The sequence below is a fragment of the Notolepis coatsorum genome (assembly GCF_963971535.1).
Source record: "Notolepis coatsorum genome assembly, chromosome: 4".
NCBI lineage: Eukaryota > Metazoa > Chordata > Actinopteri > Aulopiformes > Paralepididae > Notolepis > Notolepis coatsorum.
The window spans coordinates 77,387,380-77,411,876 of NC_140168.1; the positions used below are offsets into that span (position 1 = coordinate 77,387,380).

At 46.2% G+C, this 24,497-nt stretch overlaps 1 protein-coding gene across 1 annotated transcript in view; it reads left to right on the top strand.

The window, feature by feature from the left end:
• Window positions 1-24,497, top strand: part of vps45 (vacuolar protein sorting 45 homolog) — a 56,460-nt gene that overhangs the window by 16,040 nt on the left and 15,923 nt on the right. Inside the window, 7 exon segments of the mRNA XM_084313064.1 lie at window positions 7,226-7,339; window positions 9,079-9,097; window positions 9,100-9,245; window positions 18,139-18,297; window positions 18,830-18,937; window positions 19,120-19,241; window positions 20,414-20,545. Coding sequence (XP_084169190.1) covers window positions 7,226-7,339; window positions 9,079-9,097; window positions 9,100-9,245; window positions 18,139-18,297; window positions 18,830-18,937; window positions 19,120-19,241; window positions 20,414-20,545 — 800 coding nt within the window.

The following is a 24,497-nucleotide window of genomic DNA, read 5'->3' on the forward strand; positions in this document are numbered from 1 at the left end:
AGAGTTAGGCAGAAATATCAATTTGGCAAAAAAATTACTTAGGCAATTATGCTATGAGGCTAACGGTATATAAGAAAATTTTGAAAGATTGAAAATAGAGCTTATGACGGATCCACTTGAGGTATGGGGGCGGCGTAGAGGGGATCGCATCCTCCCAGCCATCATCGGACGTCCACCACTCCGATATATATTTTGTAGTGCTGTCAATCGATTAAAATATTTAATCGCGATTAATTGCATGATTGTCCATAGTTAACTCGCGATTAATCGCAAATTAATCTCATTTAAAAAATCTTTTATCTACCTTAAACGGATCTTTTTCAAGTTCCAAGTTTTAATACTCTGATCAACATGAGTCAACAAATGCTTGCTTTATGCAGCCATTTAACACAAAAGGATGACCCTCATGCATTTCAAATTTGCATCAAATTCAAAACAGAGTGATGCACAAAATAACTTAAAAGAAAATAATAATTTAAAACAATGAATAAAGTGTGCATGAAATAATAGGGGAAAGAAAACGTTAGGAACCTGTTACATTCACCCACACAAGGGCTGAGTAATCACACCCCCCCCTCTCTCTCTCACACACACTCTCCCAGCTCTCTTTCTCTCTTGCCCCTTCCTCATCTCTCTCACCCCCCCCTCTCCCGCTCTATCTCACACACACACACACACACACACACACACACACACGCACACACGCACACACACACACACACACACACACACACTTCAGAAACTCAGAAACAAACATAGTATCAATGAGAGCATCAATAATACACCTGAGTGAAGTCGAGTAAAATAATTAAATACCGCGTTAACTTTGACAGCCTTAATATTTTGGCTTCACCTTTGAGGAGCTGTCCTTCCTACATCAACATTTACATTTACATTTAGTCATTTAGCTGACGCTTTTATCCAAAGCGACTTACAAGTTCTGTGCGACAAGTCATCAGGAAGGGTAAAACTCTTATCAGCTGAGTAACAATGTTCATCAAAGTGTTGCATGCTACAGTGTAGGTTAGTTTATTAGGACAAGTGCATGACAGTAAGGTTAGTTAGGGTTAGATATATTTTTATTTTATTTTAACATTTGTTCAGATAATGGTTGAAGAAGTGCGTCTTTAGTCGACGGCGAAAGATTGGACGGGTTTCTGCTGTCCTAACTGGGGTGGGTAGTTCATTCCACCATTGTGGGGCAAGGACTGAGAATAGACGACTTCTCTTTGATGACCCTCCCGGAGCTTCGATAGGAGTAGGTCTGAGGCGGCCAGAAGATGCAGAGCGTAGGGCCGTAGGGGTCTTGAGGGTGTGTAGTTAGAGACCATTGACCGGAGGTAGGCGGGAGCGGTTCCCTTTGCCGCACGGTATGCTAGGTCGAGGGCCTTGAAGCAGATTCGTGCAGCAATGGGGAGCCAGTGCAGGTCCCTAAGAAGTGGGGTGACATGGGCCGACTTCGGTAGGTTTGAGATCAGGCGGGCCGCTTCGTTCTGAATGAGTTGAAGAGGCTTGGTGGCAGTGGCCGGGTGTGAGCAGAGAAGTTCAACTGGTCGTCGAGGACAACACCAAGGTTCTTGGCTGTCGGGGACGTGGTCACAGCTGCATTCTTGACTGTGATGGAAAGGTCAGTCAGGGGGGAGGATTTGGCCGGCAGGTGGAGCAATTCTGTTTTGCTTAGGTTCAGTTTGAGGTGGTTGGTCGTCATCCAGGCGGAGATGTCGGACAGACAGGCCGAGATCCGCTCAGAGACGTGGATATCTGAGGGAGGGAAGGAGAGGAAGAGTTGAGTATCATCGGCATAACTATGATACGAGAAGCCATGAGACGTGATAATGTTACCCAGTGATTTACTGTAGAGGGAGAAGAGAATGGGTCCTAGGACCGAGCCCTGGGGGACACCCGTCTGCAGGGGTGAGTGGCCGACAGGGTCCTTCTCCATGACAGTTGGTAGGAGCGGTCATTGAGGTATGATGTCAGCCATGTCAGCGCAGAGCCAGCCACTCCCATTCCTGCAAGGGCCACGAGGAGGATCTGATGGTTGACTGTGTCGAAGGCTGCAGATAGATCTAGGAGAATCAGGACAGAGGAGTGGCCTTTCGCTTTTGCTAAGTGAAGTGCCTCTCTGACCGCAATGAGGGCCGTTTCTGTGGTGTGGCCAGTCCAGAGGCCAGACTGATTAGGGTCTAGGTAGGAGGTCATTCTGTAAGAGATGAGCAGTAAGTTGGTTGGATACAGCACGTTCAAGTGTTTTAGAAAGGAAGGAGAGAAGAGAGACAGGACGATAGTTGCCTATGATGGTGGGGTTCAGGGTTGGTTTTTTTATGAGTGGCGTGACTCTGGCTTGTTTTAGGGAGGTGGGGACCACCCCTGAGTTGAGTGAGGAGTTGATGGTTGCAGTTAGGAATGGGAGGATGTCTGGTGCTATGGTCTGGAGGAGTGGTGAGGGTAGCTGGTCCAGCTGGCATGTAGTCGGACGGTTCAACGTTACCAGTGTCAGGGTCTCGGCTTCTGTAATGGGAGAGAAAGATGACAGAGTTAAGGATGAGGTTCTCGATTCAGTATTTGGAATGGGTGGGGGTTGGGAGAAGGAGCTGCAGATGTTTTTCCTCAAAGAAGATCGCGAAGTCTTCGGCAGAGAAAGATGAGGGGTGGGGGGGGGGTGGGGGGTGAGGAGGGAGGACATGGTAGCATGCAGTTTGCGAAGATTCTTGGCAGAGGCCTCGATCCTATGGTGAAAGAAAGAAGCTTTGGCATTAGTAATGGTTTTGGAGAATGTTAACAAGAGGTTGTGATATGTTTTGACCCCATTATGTAGTGTCCTGATTAGTGGAAAACACTTGCAGGAAGATTCCATGCTGTCCATGGTTCTGAAACAACAGCATACTGTCCATGGTTCTGAAACAACAGCATGCTGTCCATGGTTCTGAAACAACAGCACGCTGTCCATGGTTCTGAAACAACAGCACGCTGTCCATGGTTCTGAAACAGCATGCTGTCCATGGTTCTGAAACAACAGCATGCTGTCCATGGTGCTGAAACAACAGCACGCTGTCCGTGGTGCTGAAACAACAGCACGCTCTCCATGGTGCTGAAACAACAGTAATAATAATTGACTTTATTTGTATAGCACCTTTCATACAGAAACTGCAGCTCAAAGTGCTTCACAGCAGAAAAAAAGACATAAAATGAGCACATAAAGTGCAGACATATAAAATCAGAGTTTTTCACATTAGGATCTAACATCCCAACAGGCCACATTGTTTATGGGTTGATTCAGTTTTAAATAGACAATAATAAAAATAGTAAGATAAAATAGTGCAGTGCAATAAAATAGTAGAATAGAATAGATGACATAATTTGTTTACAGTGCAATACAATAGTTCTGCATTACTGTTCAACAGTTCAAAGTCGTCTTTACCTTCTCTGTTTGGTATCCACAGTTTAAAACATGATAGTCTTCCCTCCTGTTTTATACCCACTTTGACCCTTCGAACCTCCCACCCAGGGCAAACCTCCTTCTCAGGGCGCAGTTCCCCCTCTTAGGGTGAAGTTCTAGGCCTGGGTCCTACACCGTTTTAAAGCCTGACAGTCTCTTGTTTGATACCCACACAGTTTAATACCTGACAGTTTTGAACCTGTAATCAAACATAATAGACAGAGTAAAATAATACAGTGCAATAAAATAGTAGAATAGAATAGATAGTACAATTATGTGCATAGTTTGCAAAGGCTGCATCCCCGATTTTCCTTAGACTGTGGCTTGGAACCTTCAATAGACCATTAGTAGATGATCGCAATGTTCTATGAGGCACAGAGTTGACTAGAGAATTTGCAATGTAGCTTGGTCCTGTTCCATTTAGTGCTTTGTATATAAGGAGGAGGACCTTGAAATCAATTCTAAATGTTACCGGAAGCCAGTGTAGGTTAGCTAATACTGGGCTGATGTGGTCTCTCCTCTTGGTTCTAGTTAGTAGCGTAGCTGCCGAGTTTTTAATGAGTTGGAGTCGTTCTGTGGTTTTTTTTGGGAGGCCGGTGAGGAGTGCATTACAGTAGTCAAGTTGGCCTGAGATAAAGGCATGGATCAGTTATTCACGGTCTTTTTGATTTATAAACGGTCGTACCTTAGCTATGTTTCTAAGGTGGAACATTTATGTTTTTGTCACCTTGTGTGATTTAAAGCTTAGGTCTGAGTCTATTATAACACCAAGACTTGTAATTTCGGGTTTGATCCAAGGAGTAAGTTGCCCCATATTGCTCTAACATTTCTCTCTTTGTTATAGGACCGACTAGTAGGATTTCAGTTTTGTCCTCATTTAATTTTAGGAAGTTGTTCGTCATCCATTTGTTTATTGCTAAGAGACAGGCGGAAATGGGAGGTAATAGCTGTGTGATAATTTGGTTCAGCGGAGATGTACAATTGTGTCATCTGCGTAACTATGGAAACATACATTGTGTTTTCTTTTTTTATTGATCTTTTTCCCCCTCCTTTTTCCTCTGATTTTTCTCCCATCCCAATGTTAGTCGTTATGCCAATTCCCAATCCCCTTCCTGGTCGCTGCGCACTTACCCCCCACAGTCGGTCTGGGAGAGTGGAGGCTACCACGTGCTTCCTCCGACACACGTCCAGCCAATCAACCGCTTCTTTTCACCTGGCAGCGCGGATTCTCACTGAGAGGGCGTAGCGTGTGGAAGGATCACACTATCCCACTTAGATCCTATCCGCGCTTAGCAGGCGCCCCGACCGAACTGTAGGAGTCGCTGTTTACAACGACCCGGACCCACCCGCCAGCTTCTCCCACCCTCTAATACTGCCAATTGTATTAGTGTGAACGGCCAGCCAAGCTGGTGACAACCCCGGAGCTGTGAGCTGGATTCGAACAGGCAAATCCAGCCGCTTCGGGGTTGGTGACGAACGCAATCTCTGTTACGCCACCTGACCGCCCCCATACATTGTGTTTTCTAATGATGTCTCCGAGTGGCAGCATGTATAGTGAGAATAATGGACCACGGCAGCTCCCCTGTGGAACTCCGAAGTAGGTGTCGTGTTTCTCAGAAGAATGATCTCCAAGCCTGACGTAATATTTTCTCCCTTTGATATATGATCTGAACCAGTTTAATGCATAGTCAGAAAGACCAACTAACTAACTTCTGTCCGTATGCTGTCCGTGGTGCTGAAACAACAGCACATTGTCCATGGTGCTGAAAGAACAGCATGCTGTCCATTGTTCTCGCCAATAATTTAGTTGTTTTAGCTATTTCTCTATAGATGCATAAAGTGAATCTTATGAGTTCATTCATATTCTGTCGGCCACATGGGAAGCTTGTGTGTGAGTCTTATGTGTGTGTGTGTTTGAGTGAGTGTCTTTCTTGTACAGTGTTTTATATAATATATATATCAATTTATGAATACTATGTCTACTAAGTGTCCATCTCATAAGTAAAAACATAGTCAGAATTACAGTAATTTACTCGCATAATTCTCTGAGATTGCCATTATAATCTTTATTTTTTTAAATAAGCACTTTCCAGTGTTATTCAGTTGCTGGGTTTATATAAACCTTATTTATTTATTTATTTATTTCTGAAGTGCCCCTTTAACCTTCTGTAGTGTGGTTGTGAAAGGGTTAACCCTTTGTCGTGTGGCAGTGAAATGGTTAACCTTCTGTATTGCCGCAGTGAAAGGGTTAACCATTTGGTAGTGTGGCAGTGAAAGGGTTAACCTTCTGTATTGCCGCAGTGAAAGGGTTAACCATTTGGTAGTGTGGTAGTGAAAGGGTTAACCTTCTGTATTGCCACAGTGAAAGGGTTAACCATTTGGTAGTGTGGCAGTGAAAGGGTTAACCTTCTGTATTGCCGCAGTGAAAGGGTTAACCATTTGGTATGTGATAGTGAAAGGGTTAAGTCTAGGGCTGTCTTAAATACTTCGAAGCTTCGAAGCTTCGTTCGATGGCACAAGCTTCGAACATTAAAAAAAAATCGAAGTTTAAAAAAAAAAGATAAAAAAAAATTCAAACATTTCTTTTTTCAATTATTTTTTTTACTTTGATTTGTGTGTGTGTGTGTGTGTGTGTGAGAACTACCCATCCCAGTTAGGACAGCCGAATCCCGTCCAATCTTTCGCCTTCTTCAACCATTATCTGAAATGATTAAAAAAAAAAAAAAATTCTAACCGTGACTAACCTTACTGTCATGCACTTTTCCTAATAAACTAACCTACACTGTAACACGCAACACTTTGATAAACATTGTTACTCAGCTGATAGAGTTGTACCCTTCTTGCTGTCTTGTCGTACAGAACTTGTAAGTCGCTTTGGATAAAAGCGTCAGCTAAATGTGTGTGTGTGTGTGTGTGTGTGTGTGTGTGTGTGCGCACGCGCGCATGGGGCCATTGGGTGGGGCCGGGGGACAAATACACTGGAGGAAAGTAACCCAGCTCAGCACTGCCCAAATTATATCATCACTATTGCCTGTTTGAAGGATATCATCCTCAAATACATATACACCTACATGCCTTGTAGAATTCCACACATAAGAAAGAAAGATACTGGGATGAATAAACAAAATAGGAAATAAAATTTAGATAAGGTGCTACTGAGATGTTTTGGTGAGTTCTTTGTTTTTTTGTGGAAGTTGCCCTTCTTAAAAATGCATGAACATTCACTGATAATTGGTCTGTAGTGGAGTCTACAAGGTCTACATTGCCGGACCATGTAGAATCCGGACCTTGTAGACTGACATAATTCTGTGCATAGTTTAGTCTACACAGGCCATATTTCAAATAATCAAAATCTTACTTCATTCATCTTAAACATTCTTGATTTGGGGGATTGGTAGTTCCCATGAAATCTGAAGTTGTTCAAACGACAACAGCGATCCACCTTGAATTAAATCACACAGCCGAGTGAAACCTTGTTGGCTCAGTCACGAAAGGGGCTACTTAATTAATGAATCCAACCCACTTTATTTATAGAGCACATTTAAAAACAACGTTTTTTTTTTTTTTTTTTTGAAGCTTCGAATTAAAATCGAAGCTCGGCCCCGAAGCTTCGATTGCCAAAAAAAGCTTCGAAGGTCAGCCCTAGTTAAGTCTTTCACGAGCTGCGTCTGGGAGCCACAGACTCCTCACCATGTCTGCAGAAGTGTGACTCGGACTGTTCTGTGAATATGGACGACAGCTCTCGCTTTCTTTCCAGAACATTCTCCTCTCTGTGTGTGTTTTCAGAACCTGTACCTGAACTTCGGGGAGATCGGCACCAACATCAAGAACCTGATGGATGACTTCCAGAAGAAGAAACCTAAAGATCAACAGAAAGTAGAGTCCATTGCTGACATGAAGGTAAGGAGAAGAAACGAGTGTCATAATTAGGGGCGTAACGGTACATAGAAGCCACATGGGGCATAACGGTACATACATTTTAAATTTGTCATTTAGCTGATGCTTTTATCCAAAGCAACTTACAAGTTCTGTACAACAAGTCAGCAGGAAGGGTACAACTCGATCAGCTGAGTAACAATGTTCATCAAAGTGTTGAGTGCTACAGTGTAGGTTAGTATATTAGGACAAGTGCATGACAGTAAGGTTAGTTAGTAGGGGTGTAACGGTACACAGAAGACACGGTTCTGTACGTACCTCAGTTTTGGGGTCACGGTTCGGTACGAGTTCGGTACAACAGGAAAAAATATATTTATAATGATTATTATATATTTATAATAATTTTGTATTAAATTATACTTAGTTCCACCTAGGCTTGCCGTGGTAGTCAGTCAGTGATAACGGTGTCATTCTGTGTTCAGGAATCCACTTGAGTAATTTAATTGCCTACCGCCCCCACCAGCGTATAGTTTCAGTTTCACTTCTAGAGTAGATTTAACTTCACGTGAACTAGAGAAAGAAGACTAGAGAAGAGATGCCATGTTACACAACAATGGCAGAGGATTTGCTCTGACGCTGCTCATCAGGAGCAATTAGGGGTTAAGTGTCTTGCTCAAGGACACATCGACACGCTGCCCGGGAGGAGCGAGAATCGAACCGGGAACCTCCGGATTACCAGACGACCGCTCTACTTCCTGACCACTGTCGCCCCCATGTTCATCAAATAAAATAAAAAACTTGAATTTGTAAAATACTAAGCGTGTTATCAATACTTAGTCGGACAACATTTTAAACTGAAGGTGTCTGTGGAGAGCAGAGCTGTTATATATTATATATTAAATTTCACGTAGAGTAGAACTTCACGTGAAGCAAAGCAAGAAGACTAGAGACGAGACGACATGTCACACAACAATGTCAGACAGAAGAAAGTTGGTAGGTGTGTGTGTGTTTCCAGTGGTTAATATTATTGGGCGAACAAGAAAACGAGGAAAATTTTGGGCGGCTAAGTGGCGCTGTTGGCAAGGCGCTCGCCACTAACGCAGGAGATGCTGGGTTCGAGCCCAGCTCTTGGCGTTGCTACCAGCTTGGCTGGTCGTTCATACTAACACAATTGGCAGTGTTAGGGGCAGGCCATGTGTATGTACCCTCATCTTGCACCTTGACCTTTTTACACTGCCTACTTGCCCATATGCATGTCCAGAGTTAATTATATTGTTATATTGTTTACACTGCCTATTCTTATTTCTATTCTATTTGTATGCATACTTCTCCACTGTACTATAATTCTATGACCTGTATCATGTCTCCTACTACCTGTACCTCCCCTTCCCCCCATGCTGCTATGATGCCTGAATTTCCCCAAGGGGATCAATAAAGGAATATCTTATCTTAACTAAACAAGCACCCTGTGTCACAGATGAAGGCTTTCAAACTTCCTCCTCGGTTTAATCTAACAAGTATTTTCTCTTTCCCTCTCTCCATCTTTCTATCTACCCCCCATCTCTCTCTCTCTCTCTCTCTCTCTCTCTCTCTCTCTCTCTCTCTCTCTCTCTCTCTCTCTCTCTCTCTCCTCTCTCTCTCTCTCTCTCTCTCTCTCTCTCTCTCTCTCTCTCTCTCTCTCTCTCTCTCTCTCTCTCTCTCTCTCTCTCTCTCTCTCTCTCTCTCTCTCTCTCTCTCTATTTGTCTGTCTGTCCCCTCGCCAGGCGTTTGTGGACAACTACCCCAGTTTAAGAAGATGTCTGGCACGGTGTCGAAGCACGTGACGGTGGTGGGAGAGCTGAGCAGGCTGGTGTCAGAGAGGCAGCTGATGGAGGTGTCTGAGGTGGAGCAGGAACTGGCCTGTCAGAACGACCACTCCAGCGCACAGCAGGTCTGACACACACACACACACACACACACACACCCAGCGCACAGCAGGTCTGACACACACACACACACACACACACACACACACACACACACACACACACACTGGGTACACATGCTCATACACAATATATTTGATTTAGCATGCATGGACACGGACACACACACACAAACAACTTATCCTCTCCCTCCTTCATTTTGTTACATTTGCACACACACACATAAGCGTGCACACACACACACACACACACACACACACACACACACACACACACACACACACACATGCATGCTTCCATTCAAACCCACTCTAACATGTTATACTCTAACATGTCACCCTCTAACATGTCACACTCTAACATGTCACACTCTAACATGTCACCCTCTAACGTGTCACACTCTAACATGTTACACTCTAACATGTCACCCTAACATGTTACCCTCTAACATGTTACCCTCTAACATGTTACCCTCTAACATGTTACCCTCACACTCTAACATGTGACCCTCTAACATGTCACCCTCTAACATGTCACACCCCTCTGACATGTCACCCTCTAACATGTTACCCTCTAACATGTTACCCTCTAACATGTGACACTCTTAACATGTCACCCTCTAACATGTCACCCTCTAACATGTCCCTAACATGTCACCCTCTAACATGTTACACCTCTAACATGTCACCCTCTAACATGTTACCCTCTAACATGTCACATCCCTCCAGTCTAACATGTCACCCTCTAACATGTCACCCTCTAACATGTGACCCTCTAACATGTCACACTCTGACATGTCACCCTCTAACATGTGACACTCTTAACATGTCCACCCTCTAACATGTCACCCTCTAACATGTCACCCTCTAACATGTTACCCTCTAACGTGTCACACTCTAACATGTGACCCTCTGACATGTCACCCTCTAACATGTCACCCTCTGACATGTCACCCTCTAACATGTCACCCTCTAACATGTCACCCTCTAACATGTCACCCTCTAACATGTGACACTCTTAACATGTCACCCTCTGACATGTGACACTCTTAACACTTTCAGTGCCACCAGGTGGCGCCAGAGTTAGCGCTTGAATGCCACCATCCACTTTAATGTTAACGTTAATATCGCCTAATCTATGTTTTAAATTATGGCTATGTGTCTAATCTGCCCGTCGCTTATCAAAGAATCCTTTTCCAGTCAGTGCTGTCAAGATTGGCAGATTGGTTTTTTATCGCTTCATTTCCGTTTGAGAGCATTTTGAAAAGCACCCGTTTTGAGGTAAAAAACAGCCCATTCTGGGCCATTCTGTGATAATCGTCTTTTACTGGAATATTCCAGAACGTTGATATTTGTCGGCCTATTTATGAATCGTTTTCAAATAAACGCTAGATGATCAATATTATACGTACACGCATGCCCATTCGAGCCGCGCGCTGATAAATAGCCGTGTTCATTTCCTCGTCGATTTTACAGTGAAACCGATAAAGGACATTTCACAAAACAGCTTATATCTTCAGCAAAATGAGTCTGATTATCCTAACACTGATAACATAGATTCCTTACCTGACATCAGATGGTATCCAACTCAGGCCATGTGAGCGGCGCGGCGCGCGAGCGGCGCGGGGCGCGGAGCGGGCCGTTTTGACGTGAGCGAGGAGTGGGTTTTAAAATGGGTCGGCGCGACGACCGGAGCGAGAGTTCTCCTCCGCTCCAAGCCGCTCAGGTCCGCTCCTCAGTGCGCACGGCACTGGTCTGGGAGGCGTCTACCAGACCAGACCAGATGGCACCGGTCCACAATGCACCTGTCCTCAGTGTCCGTCCTGTAAACAGAACTGCATGTGCTTACAAGAAATCCCACAACGTGAAAGCATGGCCGTGTTTGCTAAATATTTTAAAAAAGTAACAGATAATAAGTTCAAATGTATCGTGAAAACAACTAACGATGATGGTGAGGAGACAGAATGTGCAGACTATATTACCGTCGGAAGAGATTCTTCTTGGAATCTAAAGAGACACATTGGGAGGAAGCATGACCACATATTTCGCGAACATAATGAGAAGAAATCCAAAGGTTTGTTACTTGTCATTATTAGCCATTTTGAAATTGGTAGCCTTATTACAGCTTAATGTATTGTAGACCTAATATAAAGCATGCATTTATTATTTGTTTTAGATGCCCAGACGCAACAGCAACAAAAAGAGAAACAGCGTGACTCGCTGCACAATTTCCTCACTGGAAAAAAGGCACCTAACGTGACACGTGAAAGAAAAAGGGAGCTGGATGAAGCGTTTTTTAAAATGATATCCATGGATTACGACCCCTTAAGTAAAGGAGAACGTGAAGGTATGAGACATTTTGCCGGCATGGCCCAACCAGGTTACACCCCGCCCTGCTACAATACTGTCCGGGACACACTTATGCCACATGCCATACAAGAGATGGAAGTCAAACTACGAGAGCTCATAGGAATGGGTGAAGGGTTCGTTCTTGCATCTGATATTTGGACAAGTAGAAGAGGCCACAGTTTCCTTGCTATTGTGGCAAGTTTTATCGACGGGACGTTCAAGGGCCACACGGTTCTGTTAGGCTGTGAGCACATAACAGGGTCTCACACTGCAGATCGCATATATCAAAAGTATGAAAGTGTGCTGAAAAATTGGAACATTCATCAACGCGTGATTCGTGTGGTGACAGACAGTGCCAGCAACATGGTCAAGGCATTTAACATCCTGCCTGACGCTGAAGGAGAAGAGGAGAAAGATGATGATGATGAAGTGGCACTGGTGGTGGAGGAAGGGGAGGAAATAGCGGAGGAGGAACCTGCGCTCTCGCAAAAACAAGTGGACGTGGTCACTAATACTGTAGAGGCTATGGTAAACCAGTACTTCACCGTATCAAGTTTACACCTGCGATGCCCAATTCATCTGCTTCAGTTAGCTATCAAAGACGCAGTTAACGAGCATGATGATATCAATCGCCTGCTAGTTAAAGTGGGAAAGCTAGTGAAAAGTGTGCGTAAGAGTTGTCTGAACACGGAGGAAACTGACTCTCTGGGTGTACGACCCACCACTGCTTGCCCGACGCGATGGAGCAGCCAGCTGCGCATGGTGGAGTCTGTCCTAAAGCTATTCAAAAAAGATGCATTGTGGCAGAGCAAACTTAAAACCACTGCCGCCATTCTCACACTTAATGACGTGCGTCGGCTCAATCACCTTGTTGAAGTATTGTCACCGCTGGCTGACCTCACAGACAACATGCAACGGGAGCTTGGGAATTTGGGCATGATTCTCCCGGCTGTAGGCGAGCTCAAATCCCTGCTTGTCAACAACAACGCTGCCCTTCCATTAGGAATAGCTTCTTTCGCGGAAACACTGTCCAATAACGTGTCCACTCGCTTCAGAATGTACTATGATGATAAACACCTCCTCTTCGCGTCGCTGTTAGATCCTCGTTTCAAAACAGAGTGGATAATCCGTGATGAGTTGGTTTGTAATAAACTTGGAGAAATACGCGACCTCCTCGTCAAAGAAACAGAGGAGATGACCGCAGCAGTCGCTAGTGCTGGAGAGGCAGCAGGTCAACCCGAGTCCGACGGCGGAGAATCTGACGTGCCCGAAGAAATCAAGAGGCCTCGTATATTTGGATCATACTTCTCAGAGAATCAGCCCACGGGAGGAGGCAATGCGAAAACTGAAGTTGAAACCTACCTCTCGTCCCCAAGATCAAACCCTGACGATGTCAAAGATGTCATTGCATTTTGGAAACAAAATTCCAAGTCCCTTCCACGCCTGAGTAAAGTTGCCCGCAAAGTGTTCAGTATTCCCAGTGGCTCTGCGAGCGCAGAGAGGGTGTTTTCCGCTGCTGGTTTGATGTCAAGAAATCACAGCATGAGTTTGAAGCCTCAGACATTGGCTAAACTCGTGTTCTTGAAAGTGAACTCAAAGATAATGTAGCTGCCGTGGCACTGCATGGCAGATATAGGCACATGAGCATTGTTTTATTTTGTTTAAAATGCACAAAGTGACAAAAACGAATAGCCTATAATATCCTACTTTATTGCAAAATGCAATAGGCCTGCCTAAAGTTAATGGCCATTATTTTTTATTTTATACATAAGAATGTAGCACTCTGTTTTAGATTTTATACATTTATATAAATGTAGCATATCCAACAGCACTTTTATATTGGTTGATTGTATTCAAGTTTTTCAAAGGCTATAGGGAACTTGCACATTTTCGTTTGTGTTTTACTGTGAGACACTTTGTAGACAGTTATGTCGAGTAAGTTATATTTTTATTTTCATAGGCATATTAGCTATGTGATTTCCTGAGTTCGTTTGATAACAAGCCTGTTGCATTAATTGTCTTCAGTGGCTAAGCCAAGGCCTTAGGCCTATTACGGCCTCCTCTGAGGCTCATGTCATATGCGTAATTTTGTATCCGTCTTATGCTGCCCTGGCTGTCACTGTCAGTGATTATGTTCTACCTCAGATTGATTGGTTGATTTAATACTTTATTAACAGTATGCAAAAAGGTATAGGCCTACAGTGTAATTCAATTAGCTACGTCGGATAATACAAGGTACTGTATATGCCGAGGGCTGTGCATAATTAGTTTTTTCCGTCACTGCGTTGAATGTCTTGGTGGTGCCCTGCCCATGGTGCAGTGGTAAATAAAAAAAAATACCATATTCGGTTGATACATTTAAACTGGGTCCGTCTGTTTTCATTATTCTATGATATTTTAAATAACGAAATCAAGAATTTACGCATGCTCGAAACGAAGGCCTTCAGGAAATCCGATGTGTTTAATTAGCCAATTTCAGGAAAACAGCACTTTCTTTTATTTCCCCCGCTGTAATTTTTTTTCTGCTGAGCGGGGTGGAGCGAGGAGCCCTTTATGCCAAAATGAAGTTGAGCGCTGGCGGCGCGCTGAGCGGTGTGGCGGCGGGATCAACATGAGCAATTAGCGGAGCGGACCAAGCTTTAAAGAGCGAAGAGCGGATTTCTCACCCGCGCCGATCCGCTCACATGCCCTGATCCAACTGGTATATTCCAATTCCTGATCACCATTCGAAAAAATCGATAAGTGTATAGATCCAACGTGGTACAGTAGGAACTCATGATCCGCGGCGCTCAGAGTCTCCAGAATGAACTCTGATAACCCCGGCTGCATCAGTGGACTGGAAAATGTGGAGTACAGGATTTTTTTCCCATCCATTTTCATTGAGTCCATTCCAAAATCCCTGATGTCATCTGGGAGACGATAGGGGGCGCTTTCTTCCACATCTGATCGCCGGTGGCTCTCGGGTATACTAGGGTAGGCTTGCGTGATGCAATATGATTTCAGATCGCTAAAAAAAAAATCTGAGAAATCTCGTGAGTGGCTTTCAACGTGACTATTATTGTTGGAGCCATATTGACCCAATTTGAGTTTAATGGGAAACATGTAACATAATATATATTTTGATTTATGGATTATATTAATAATTGAGCAACAAGGCTTATCTGTGGAGGACTTGTATGAAGCAGAGAAGTCAATCATCCGCTATGAACAAGAGCGCTACTTTGATTCAGAACTCACTCTTCTGAAAAAGGACAAACTAGTCAAAGCGGACAGCTCCATATGCAAATTGGATCCGATCATGGATGAAGGCATCCTAAGGATTGGAGGGCGGCTAAGTAAAACGGCTGTGCCAGTGAGTTTGAAAAACCCAATCATACTGCCCAGAGACTCTCATGTATCCAAATTGATCTTGCAGGATATCCACCAGCAGGTTGGGCACTCTGGACGAAACCACATGCTCTCCAGGCTCGGTCAGAAATTCTGGCTACCATCTGCAAACTCTTCAGCAAGAAAGATCATAAAATCATGTGTATTTTGCAGACGCATACAAGCAAGAGTTGGAGAGCAAAAGATGGCTGACTTGCCAGAGGATCGTGTTGCTCCGGATCTCCCACCCTTCACTCACGTGGGCATCGATTATTTCGGACCCATAGAAGTTAAGAGAGGTCGAGCACATGTGAAACGATGGGGAGTAATATTTACTTGCCTCGTCAGTCGAGCAGTTCACCTGGAAGTGGCAAGCACTTTGGACACTGACTCCTGCATCAACGCCATACGGCGATTTTTATGTCGGAGAGGATCGGTACTGACCATTCGAACAGATCGTGGTACCAACTTTGTGAGTGCTCAGAAAGAACTGGAAGCTGCTTTGATTCAGCTAAATCACCAAAGAATTCAAGATGCACTCATGACCAATCAAGTCAGGTGGTTATTCAATCCGCCTTCCGGAGCCTACTTTGGAGGAGTGTGGGAAAGACTGATCAGGCTGGTGAAAAAGGTACTCTTCTCAGTCCTAAAGCAGCAAACGATGGATGACGATGTGCTACAGACGGCTCTATGTGAGGTCGAATCCATCCTCAACGATAGACCCATCACGACTGTATCAACGGATCCAAATGATCTAGAGCCCTTAACGCCAAACCACCTGCTACAGTTAAAAACCAAACCCCTCTTGCCACCTGGGCTCTTTCGTAAAGATGAACTCTATGCCAGAAGGAGATGGAAACAGGTGCAATACCTTGCAGACCTATTCTGGAGAAGGTGGACCAAAGAATATTTATCACTCATGCAACAAAGACAAAAGTGGTTCAAGACAAGAAAGAACTTCAATGTCAATGATGTAGTCGTCATAGTAGACGAAACTGCACCAAGGAATTCATGGCCCCTAGCCCGTGTGGTCAAGACCTTGCCGGACTCTAAAGGACATGTTCGGAGTGTGTTAGTTCGAACCAAGACAAACACACTCCAAAGGCCCATCGATAAGCTCTGCTTGCTGCTGGAAGCCGATGATTGAGCTGAAAATGTAAAATTTCCCTTGCCCCCTGCCCACTTTGCCCATGCCACTGCACACACTACCCTCTCGCACTTCTTTACACAGATGAACTGTTCTATCTTACACCACATCTACTCCCATGGGACTTTGCCCTATCCAATGGCTGGCGTATCGTGGTTGTCATACCATCAAGAACACTTATGCCACTGGGACTTTGTGGGTGGTGGTTAAATTGGGGCATGATGAAGATGGACTGGTATGGATTTTGGGACTGGGGGGGGAATACATTTTGAACATTATGAAATTAGAAAAGATAATGACTGTATTGAACATTACTAATGTAATTAATTGCTTTCTGGTATTTCATGTTTATATTTTTACGTGTGCACTCTGGCTCCATTTAATGTTATTGATAACTATAATTGTTTTTTCTATAGTGTCTCCAATTAGGGGCCGGTATGTTGGAGCCATATTGACCCAATTTGAGTTTAATGGGAAACATGTAACATAATATATATTTTGATTTATGGATTATATTAATAATTGATATGAAATTGTATTTACCTGTATGATTTAAATTAATCTTGAAATAGATATTACCTGGACACTTATCTGTTGATGACTGTGGGGGCGTGGCATAGATTCACTCATAGATGCACCCCCCCCCCCCCCTTTGGGAGGCTTCAAATCAGTGAATGAACTGTCTGACAGCTGAGTTAGACAGCGGCGTTTGGTGTGCAATAGTTTTTCGACCGCATCAAGCCAGACCAATTATATCATTTACTTTGTCAAGATCCTGTTCGATATTATTTTATTTAGTTTAGCAAAGTCAACCGGAGTTTATGTTTAATAAATGTCAATCTACTTACATCATCTCTGAGTGCTTTATGATGAATGCGCGTCGGCCAAATCTGCAACTAACTCCAGTGGCTAAATGGAAATGTATGAAGGATTAGCCACTTCAATTATAAATCCGAGAAAACTCGTGTGTGGCAATCAAAGTGTTAACATGTTACCCTCTAACATGTCACCCTCTAACATGTTACCCTCTGACATGTCACACTCTAACATGTCACCCTCTAACATGTTACCCTCTAACATGTCACACTCTAACATGTCACCCTCTAACGTGTCACCCTCTAACATGTGACACTCTAACATGTCACCCTCTAACATGTCACACTCTAACATGTTACCCTCTAACATGTTACCCTCTAACATGTTACCCTCTAACATGTCACCCTCTAACATGTCACCCTCTAACATGTCACCCTCTAACATGTCACCCTCTAACATGTCACACTCTAACATGTTACCCTCTAACATGTTACCCTCTAACATGTCACTCTAACATGTCACCCTCTAACATGTCACCCTCTAACATGTCACATGTCACCCTCTAACATGTTACCCTCTAACATGTTACCCTCTAACATGTCACCCTCTAACATGTCACCCTCTAACATGTCACCCTCTGACATGTCACCCTCTAACATGTCACCCTCTAACATGTCACCCTCTAACATGTGACCCTCTGACATGTCACCCTCTAACATGTCACCCTCTAACATGTCACCCTCTAACATGTCACCCTCTAACATGTCACCCTCTAACATGTGACCCTCTGACATGTCACACTCTAACATGTCACCCTCTAACATGTCACCCTCTAACATGTCACCGTCTAACATGTCACCCTCTAACATGTCACCCTCTGACATGTCACACTCTAACATGTGACCCTCTGACATGTCACCCTCTAACATGTCACCCTCTAACATGTCACACTAACATGTCACCCTCTGACATGTCACACTCTAACATGTTACCCTCTGACATGTCACCCTCTAACATGTCACCCTCTAACATGTCACCCTCTAACATGTGACCCTCTGACATGTCACCCTCTAACATGTCACCCTCTGACATGTCACCCGACATGTCACACTCTAACATGTCACCCTCTAACATGTCACACTCTGACATGTCACCCTCTAACATGTCACCCTCTAACATGTCACCCTCTAACATGTCACCCTCTGACCTCCTGTGGTGCAGAACGTGCGGCGCCTGCTGCAGAACCCTCGTGTGTGCGAGCTGGACGCGGTGCGGCTCGTGATGCTCTACGCGCTGCGCTACGAACGGCACAGCAACAGCGTCTTACCAGGTCTCATGGAGGAGCTCAGCCGCAAGGGAGTGACCGACCGACACCGCAAGGTGAGGAGGAGGAGGTCCCCCATGGTTCTAACTAGGGATGAGAGGAGGTCCCCCTGGTTCTAACTAGGGATGGGAGGAGGTCCCCCCTGGTTCTAACTAGGGATGAGAGGAGGTCCCCCCTGGTTCTAACTAGGGATGAGAGGAGGTCCCCCTGGTTCTAACTGGGGATGGGAGGAGGTCCCCCCTGGTTCTAACTAGGGATGGAAGGAGGTCCCCCTGGTTCTAACTAGGGATGAGAGGAGGTCCCCCTGGTTCTAACTAGGGATGGGAGGAGGTCCCCCCTGGTTCTAACTAGGGATGGGAGGAGGTCCCCCCTGGTTCTAACTAGGGATGGAAGGAGGTCCCCCTGGTTCTAACTAGGGATGAGAGGAGGTCCCCCTGGTTCTAACTAGGGATGGGAGGAGGTCCCCCCTGGTTCTAACTAGGGATGGGAGGAGGTCCCCCCTGGTTCTAACTAGGGATGGGAGGAGGTCCTCCCTGGTTCTAACTATTATTATTATTATTATTAGTGATAATGTGTTTTGTGTTCTAGATGGTTCAGTCGGTGATAGAGTACGGAGGGAAGAGAGTCAGAGGAACTGACCTCATCACGCCAACCGACGCCGTTGCCATCACCAAACAGTTCTTCAAGGGACTCAAGGTAGACACACACACAGAGTTATAACGTATTATAAATATTATACAGTATTATTAAGTATTATAAATACAATATTTGTTATTATATAGCATATTTACATTTTTACATGTGTCTTGCGTGTGTGTGTGTGTGTGTGTGTGTGTGTGTGTGTGTGTGTGTGTGTGTGTGTGTGTGTGTGTGTGTAGGGTGTAGAGAATGTGTATACCCAACACCAGCCATTGGTCCACGACACTCTGGACCAGCTGATCAAAGGAAGGCTGAAGGACTCTCAGTTCCCCTACCTGGGAGCTAGTACTCTGAGAGACAGGTATACAGTACTCTGAGAGACAGGTATATACAGTACTCTGAGACAGGTATATATAGTACTCTGAGAGACAGGTATATATAGTACTCTGAGAGACAGGTATACAGTACTCTGAGAGACAGGTATATATAGTACTCTGAGAGACAGGTATATATAGTACTCTGAGAGACAGGTATACAGTACTCTGAGAGACAGGTATATACAGTACTCTGAGAGACAGGTATATACAGTACTCTGAGAGACAGGTATATACAGTACTCTGAGAGACAGGTATATACAGTACTCTGAGAGACAGGTATATACAGTACTCTGAGAGACAGGTATATACAGTACTCTGAGAGACAGGTATATATAGTACTCTGAGAGACAGGTATATACAGTACTCTGAGCGACAGGTATATTTAGTACTCTGAGAGACAGGTATATATAGTACTCTGAGAGACAGGTATATACAGTACTCTGAGAGACAGGTATATACAGTACTCTGAGAGACAGGTATATATAGTACTCTGAGAGACAGGTATATACAGTACTCTGAGAGACAGGTATATATAGTACTCTGAGAGACAGGTATATATAGTACTCTGAGAGAGGTATATATTGTGTACATCCCTCTCTCTCCTTCTCCCCCTCTCCCTCTTTCTCTGTCTCTTTCTCCCTCTCTCCTCCCCCTCTCTCCTCTGTCCCTTTCTCCCTCTCTTTCTCCCTCCCTCTCTCCCTTTCCACCTCTCTCTCCCCCTCTATCTCCCTCTCCCCTTATCTCCCTCTTTCTCCTTTTCTCTCTCTCTTTCTCCCTCCCTCTCTCTTTCCTTCTCCCCCTCTCTTTCTCCCTCCCTCTCTCCTTCTCTCTCCCCCTCTATCTCGCTCTCTCCTTTATCTCCTACCCCCTCTCTCTCTCTTTCTCTCTCCTTCTCCCTCTCTCTGAATTCGAAATTCAAAATTAGCTTTATTGGCAGGACAATATAATGTTATGTTGCCAAAGCATTGCAAGTAAGACAAAATAAATGAATAATGAATAATACAATAAGATAATTTCTCTCTCTCTGTCTCCTCTCTCTCTCTCTCTCTCTCTCTCTCTCTCTCTCTCTCTCTCTCTCTCTCTCTCTCTCTCTCTCTCTCTCTCTCTCTCTCTCTCTCTCTCTCTCTCTCTCTCTCTCTCTCTCTCTCTCTCTCAGACCTCAGGACATCATAGTGTTTGTAATAGGAGGAGCTACATATGAAGAAGCCCTCGCGGTCTACAACCTGAACCGCACCATGCCGGGGGTCCGTATCGTACTGGGAGGGACTACCATCCACAACACCAAGAGGTCAGTACCACGTGTGTGTGATGGAGCTTTCAGTTGTCCCTCAGAATCCCATTTGTCTTTGGCAAATTCTAATTAAATTAGAATATCAATTATACCGTGTCCATATTATTACCACATCAAAGCAGCCGTAAAACGCTTAAGATGAACATGTTAATCCGTTCACGCTGTCCGGCAGCGTGGCTACATGAGTAGAGCTCAAGATTACCGGTTCGAGCCCCGGTCAAGGCTGCTGTCGGAAAGTGGTGGTGTTGTTGTCCAGTAGGGGGCACTCTGTCCTCTGGACTTCTCAGTAACAATGCCCCTGTTACGGTGATGGGGACACCGTATAGCTGCAAGTGCCGTCCTTCGGGTGAGATGCTAAACCGAGGTCCTGACTGAATTCGGTCGTTAAAGAACCCAGGACACCTATCGTAAAGAGTAGGGGGTTCCCCGACGTTCCTGGCCAAATTCCCAATCAGACCACCTAATCATCCCTCCCCCTTAATTGGCTGATATCAATCCCTGTCTCCTGAGCCGGTCAGCCATTGTGTAGTGTGATGTGTGCCGGGTGCCAGTGTATGGCAGCCATTGAGCCTGGGTAGCCCAAGGTTGAGTGCTACCAGTGGTGGTGAAGGAGGCAATTTCCACCCTACATTGTGGGGAACGCTTTGAGTGTCTAGAAAAGCGCTATATAAATGTAATGAGTTAGTTATGTTCATTGTGTGGTGTTTTTGCTATTATGGGATGTACCAACAGGAAATTATTATGATTATTATTATTATTACTAGTACTTTTTATTATTATCAATTTTTTTATTATTATTTTGTAATATTACTATCTTTTTTATTATTGTTATTTTACATTTGATTAGCAATTTCAAATTCATTGTTCTGACTACCCTAGCGTGTGTGTGTGTGTGTGCACTACTCCCCCACTACTCCCCCTCTACTCCCCCACTACTGCCCCTCTACTCCCCCACTACTCCCCCACTACTCCCCCTCTACTCCCCCACTACTCCCCCTCTACTCCCCCACTACTCCCCCACTACTGCCCCACTACTCCCCCACTACTCCCCCACTACTCCCCCTCTACTCCCCCACTACTCCCCCTCTACTCCCCCACTACTCCCCCTCTACTCCCCCACTACTCCCCCACTACTCCCCCTCTACTCTCCCACTACTCCCCCACTACTCCCCCTCTACTCCCCCACTACTCCCCCTCTACTCCCCCACTACTCCCCCTCTACTCCCCCACTACTCCCCCTCTACTCCCCCACTACTCCCCCTCTACTCCCCCTCTACTCCCCCTCTACTCCCCCACTACTCCCCCTCTACTCCCCCACTACTCCCCCTCTACTCCCCCTCTACTCCCCCACTACCCCCCCCACTACTCCCCCACTACTCCCCCACTACTCCCCCCACTACTCCCCCTCTACTCCCCCACTACTCCCCCTCTACTCCCCCACTACTCCCCCTCTACTCCCCCACTACTCCCCCACTACTGCCCCACTACTCCCCCACTACTCCCCCACTACTCCCCCTCTACTCCCCCACTACTCCCCCTCTACTCCCCCTCTACTCCCCCACTACTCCCCCTCTACTCCCCCACTACTCCCCCTCTACTCCCCCACTACTCCCCCACTACTCCCCCTCTACTCCCCCTCTACTCCCCCACTACTCCCCCTCTACTCCCCCACTACTCCCCCTCTACTCCCCCACTACTCCCCCTCTACTCCCCCTCTACTCCCCCACTACTCCCCCACTACTCCCCCTCTACTCCCCCACTACTCTCCCTCTACTCCCCCACTACTCCCCCTCTACTCCCCCACTACTCCCCCTCTACTCCGCCACTACTCCCCCACTACCCCCCCACTACTCCCCCACTACCCCCCCACTACTCCCCCTCTACTGCCCCACTACTCCCCCACTCCCCCTCTACCCCCCCACTACTCCCCCTCTACTCCCCCACTACCCCCCCACTACTCCCCCTCTACTGCCCCACTACTCCCCCACTCCCCCTCTACTCCCCCACTACTCCCCCTCTACCCCCCCACTACTCCCCCTCTACTCCCCCACTACTCCCCCTCTACTCCCCCACTACTCCCCCTCTACTCCCCCACTACTCCCCCTCTACTCCCCCTCTACTCCCCCACTACTGCCCCACTACTCCCCCACTACTCCCCCACTCACCCTCTACTCCCCCACTACATTTACATTTACATTTAGTCATTTAGCTGACGCTTTTATCCAAAGCGACTTACAAGTTCTGTACGACAAGCCATCAGGAAGGGCACAACTCTATCAGCTGAGTAACAATGTTCATCAAAGTGTTGAGTGCTACAGTGTAGGTTAGTTTATTAGGACAAGTGCATGACAGTACAGTTAGTTAGGGTTAGATTTTTTTTTTTTTTTTTTAATTTAGATAATGGTTGAAGAAGTGCGTCTTTAGTCGACGGCGAAAGATTGGACGTGATTCGGCTGTCCTAACTGGGGTGGGTAGTTCATTCCACCATTGTGGGGCAAGGACTGAGAATAGGCGACTTCTCTTTGATGACCCTCCCGGAGCTTGGATAGGAGTAGGTCTGAGGCGGCCAGAAGATGCAGAGCGTAGGGGTCTTGAGGGTGTGTAGTTAGAGACCATTGACCGGAGGTAGGCGGGAGCGGTTCCCTTTGCCGCACGGTATGCTAGGTCGAGGGCCTTGAAGCGGATTCGTGCAGCAATGGGGAGCCAGTGCAGGTCCCTAAGAAGTGGGGTGACATGGGCCGACTTCGGTAGGTTTGAGATCAGGCGGGCCGCTGCGTTCTGAATGAGTTGAAGAGGCTTAGTGGCAGTGGCCGGGAGGCCAGCGAGCAGTGCATCGCAGTAGTCGAGGCGGGAGATGACTGTTGATTGGACGAGGAGTTGGGTGGCTTCTTTTGTCAGGAAGGGGCGGATCCTTCTGACGTTGCTCAGGAGGAATCGGCAGGTTCTGGTCGTCGCTGCGATGTGAGCAGAGAAGTTCAACTGGTCGTCGAGGACAACACCAAGGTTCTTGGCGGTCGGGGACGCAGTCACAGCTGCATTCTCGACTGTGATTGAAAGGTCGGTTAGGGGGGAGGATTTGGCCGGCAGGTGGAGCAATTCTGTTTTGCTTAGGTTCAGTTTGAGGTGGTTGGACGTCATCCAGGCGGAGATGTTGGACAGACAGGCCGAGATCCGCTCAGAGACGTGGATATCTGAGGGAGGGAAGGAGAGGAAGAGTTGAGTATCGTCGGCATAACAAATGGTAGGAGAAGCCATGAGACGTGATAATGTTACCCAGTGATTTAGTGTAGAGGGAGAAGAGAAGGGGTCCTAAAACCGAGCCCTGGGGGACACCCGTCCGCAGGGGGCGGGTGGCCGACAGGGTCCCTCTCCATGACACTTGGTAGGAGCGGTCATTGAGGTATGATGACAGCCATGTCAGCGCAGAGCCAGCCACTCCCATTCCTGCGAGGGCCGCAAGGAGGATCTGGTGGTTGACTGTGTCGAAGGCTGCAGATAGATCTAGGAGAATCAGGACAGAGGAGAGGCCTTTCGCTTTTGCTAAGTGAAGTGCCTCTGTGACCGCAATGAGGGCTGTCTCTGTGGAGTGACCAGTCCTGAAGCCTGACTGATTAGGGTCTAGGAGGTCATTCTGTAAGAGATAAGCAGTAAGTTGGTTGGATACAGCACCCTCTACTCCCCCACTACTCCCCCTCTACTCCCCCTCTACTCCCCCACTACTCCCCCCTACTCCCCCACTACTCCCCCTCTACTCCCCCACTACTCCCCCTCTACTCCCCCACTACTGCCCCACTACTCCCCCTCTACTCCCCCTCTACTCCCCCACTACTCCCCCACTACTGCCCCACTACTCCCCCACTACTCCCCCACTACTGCCCCTCTACTCCCCCACTACTCCCCCACTACTCCCCCACTACTCCCCCACTACTGCCCCACTACTCCCCCACTA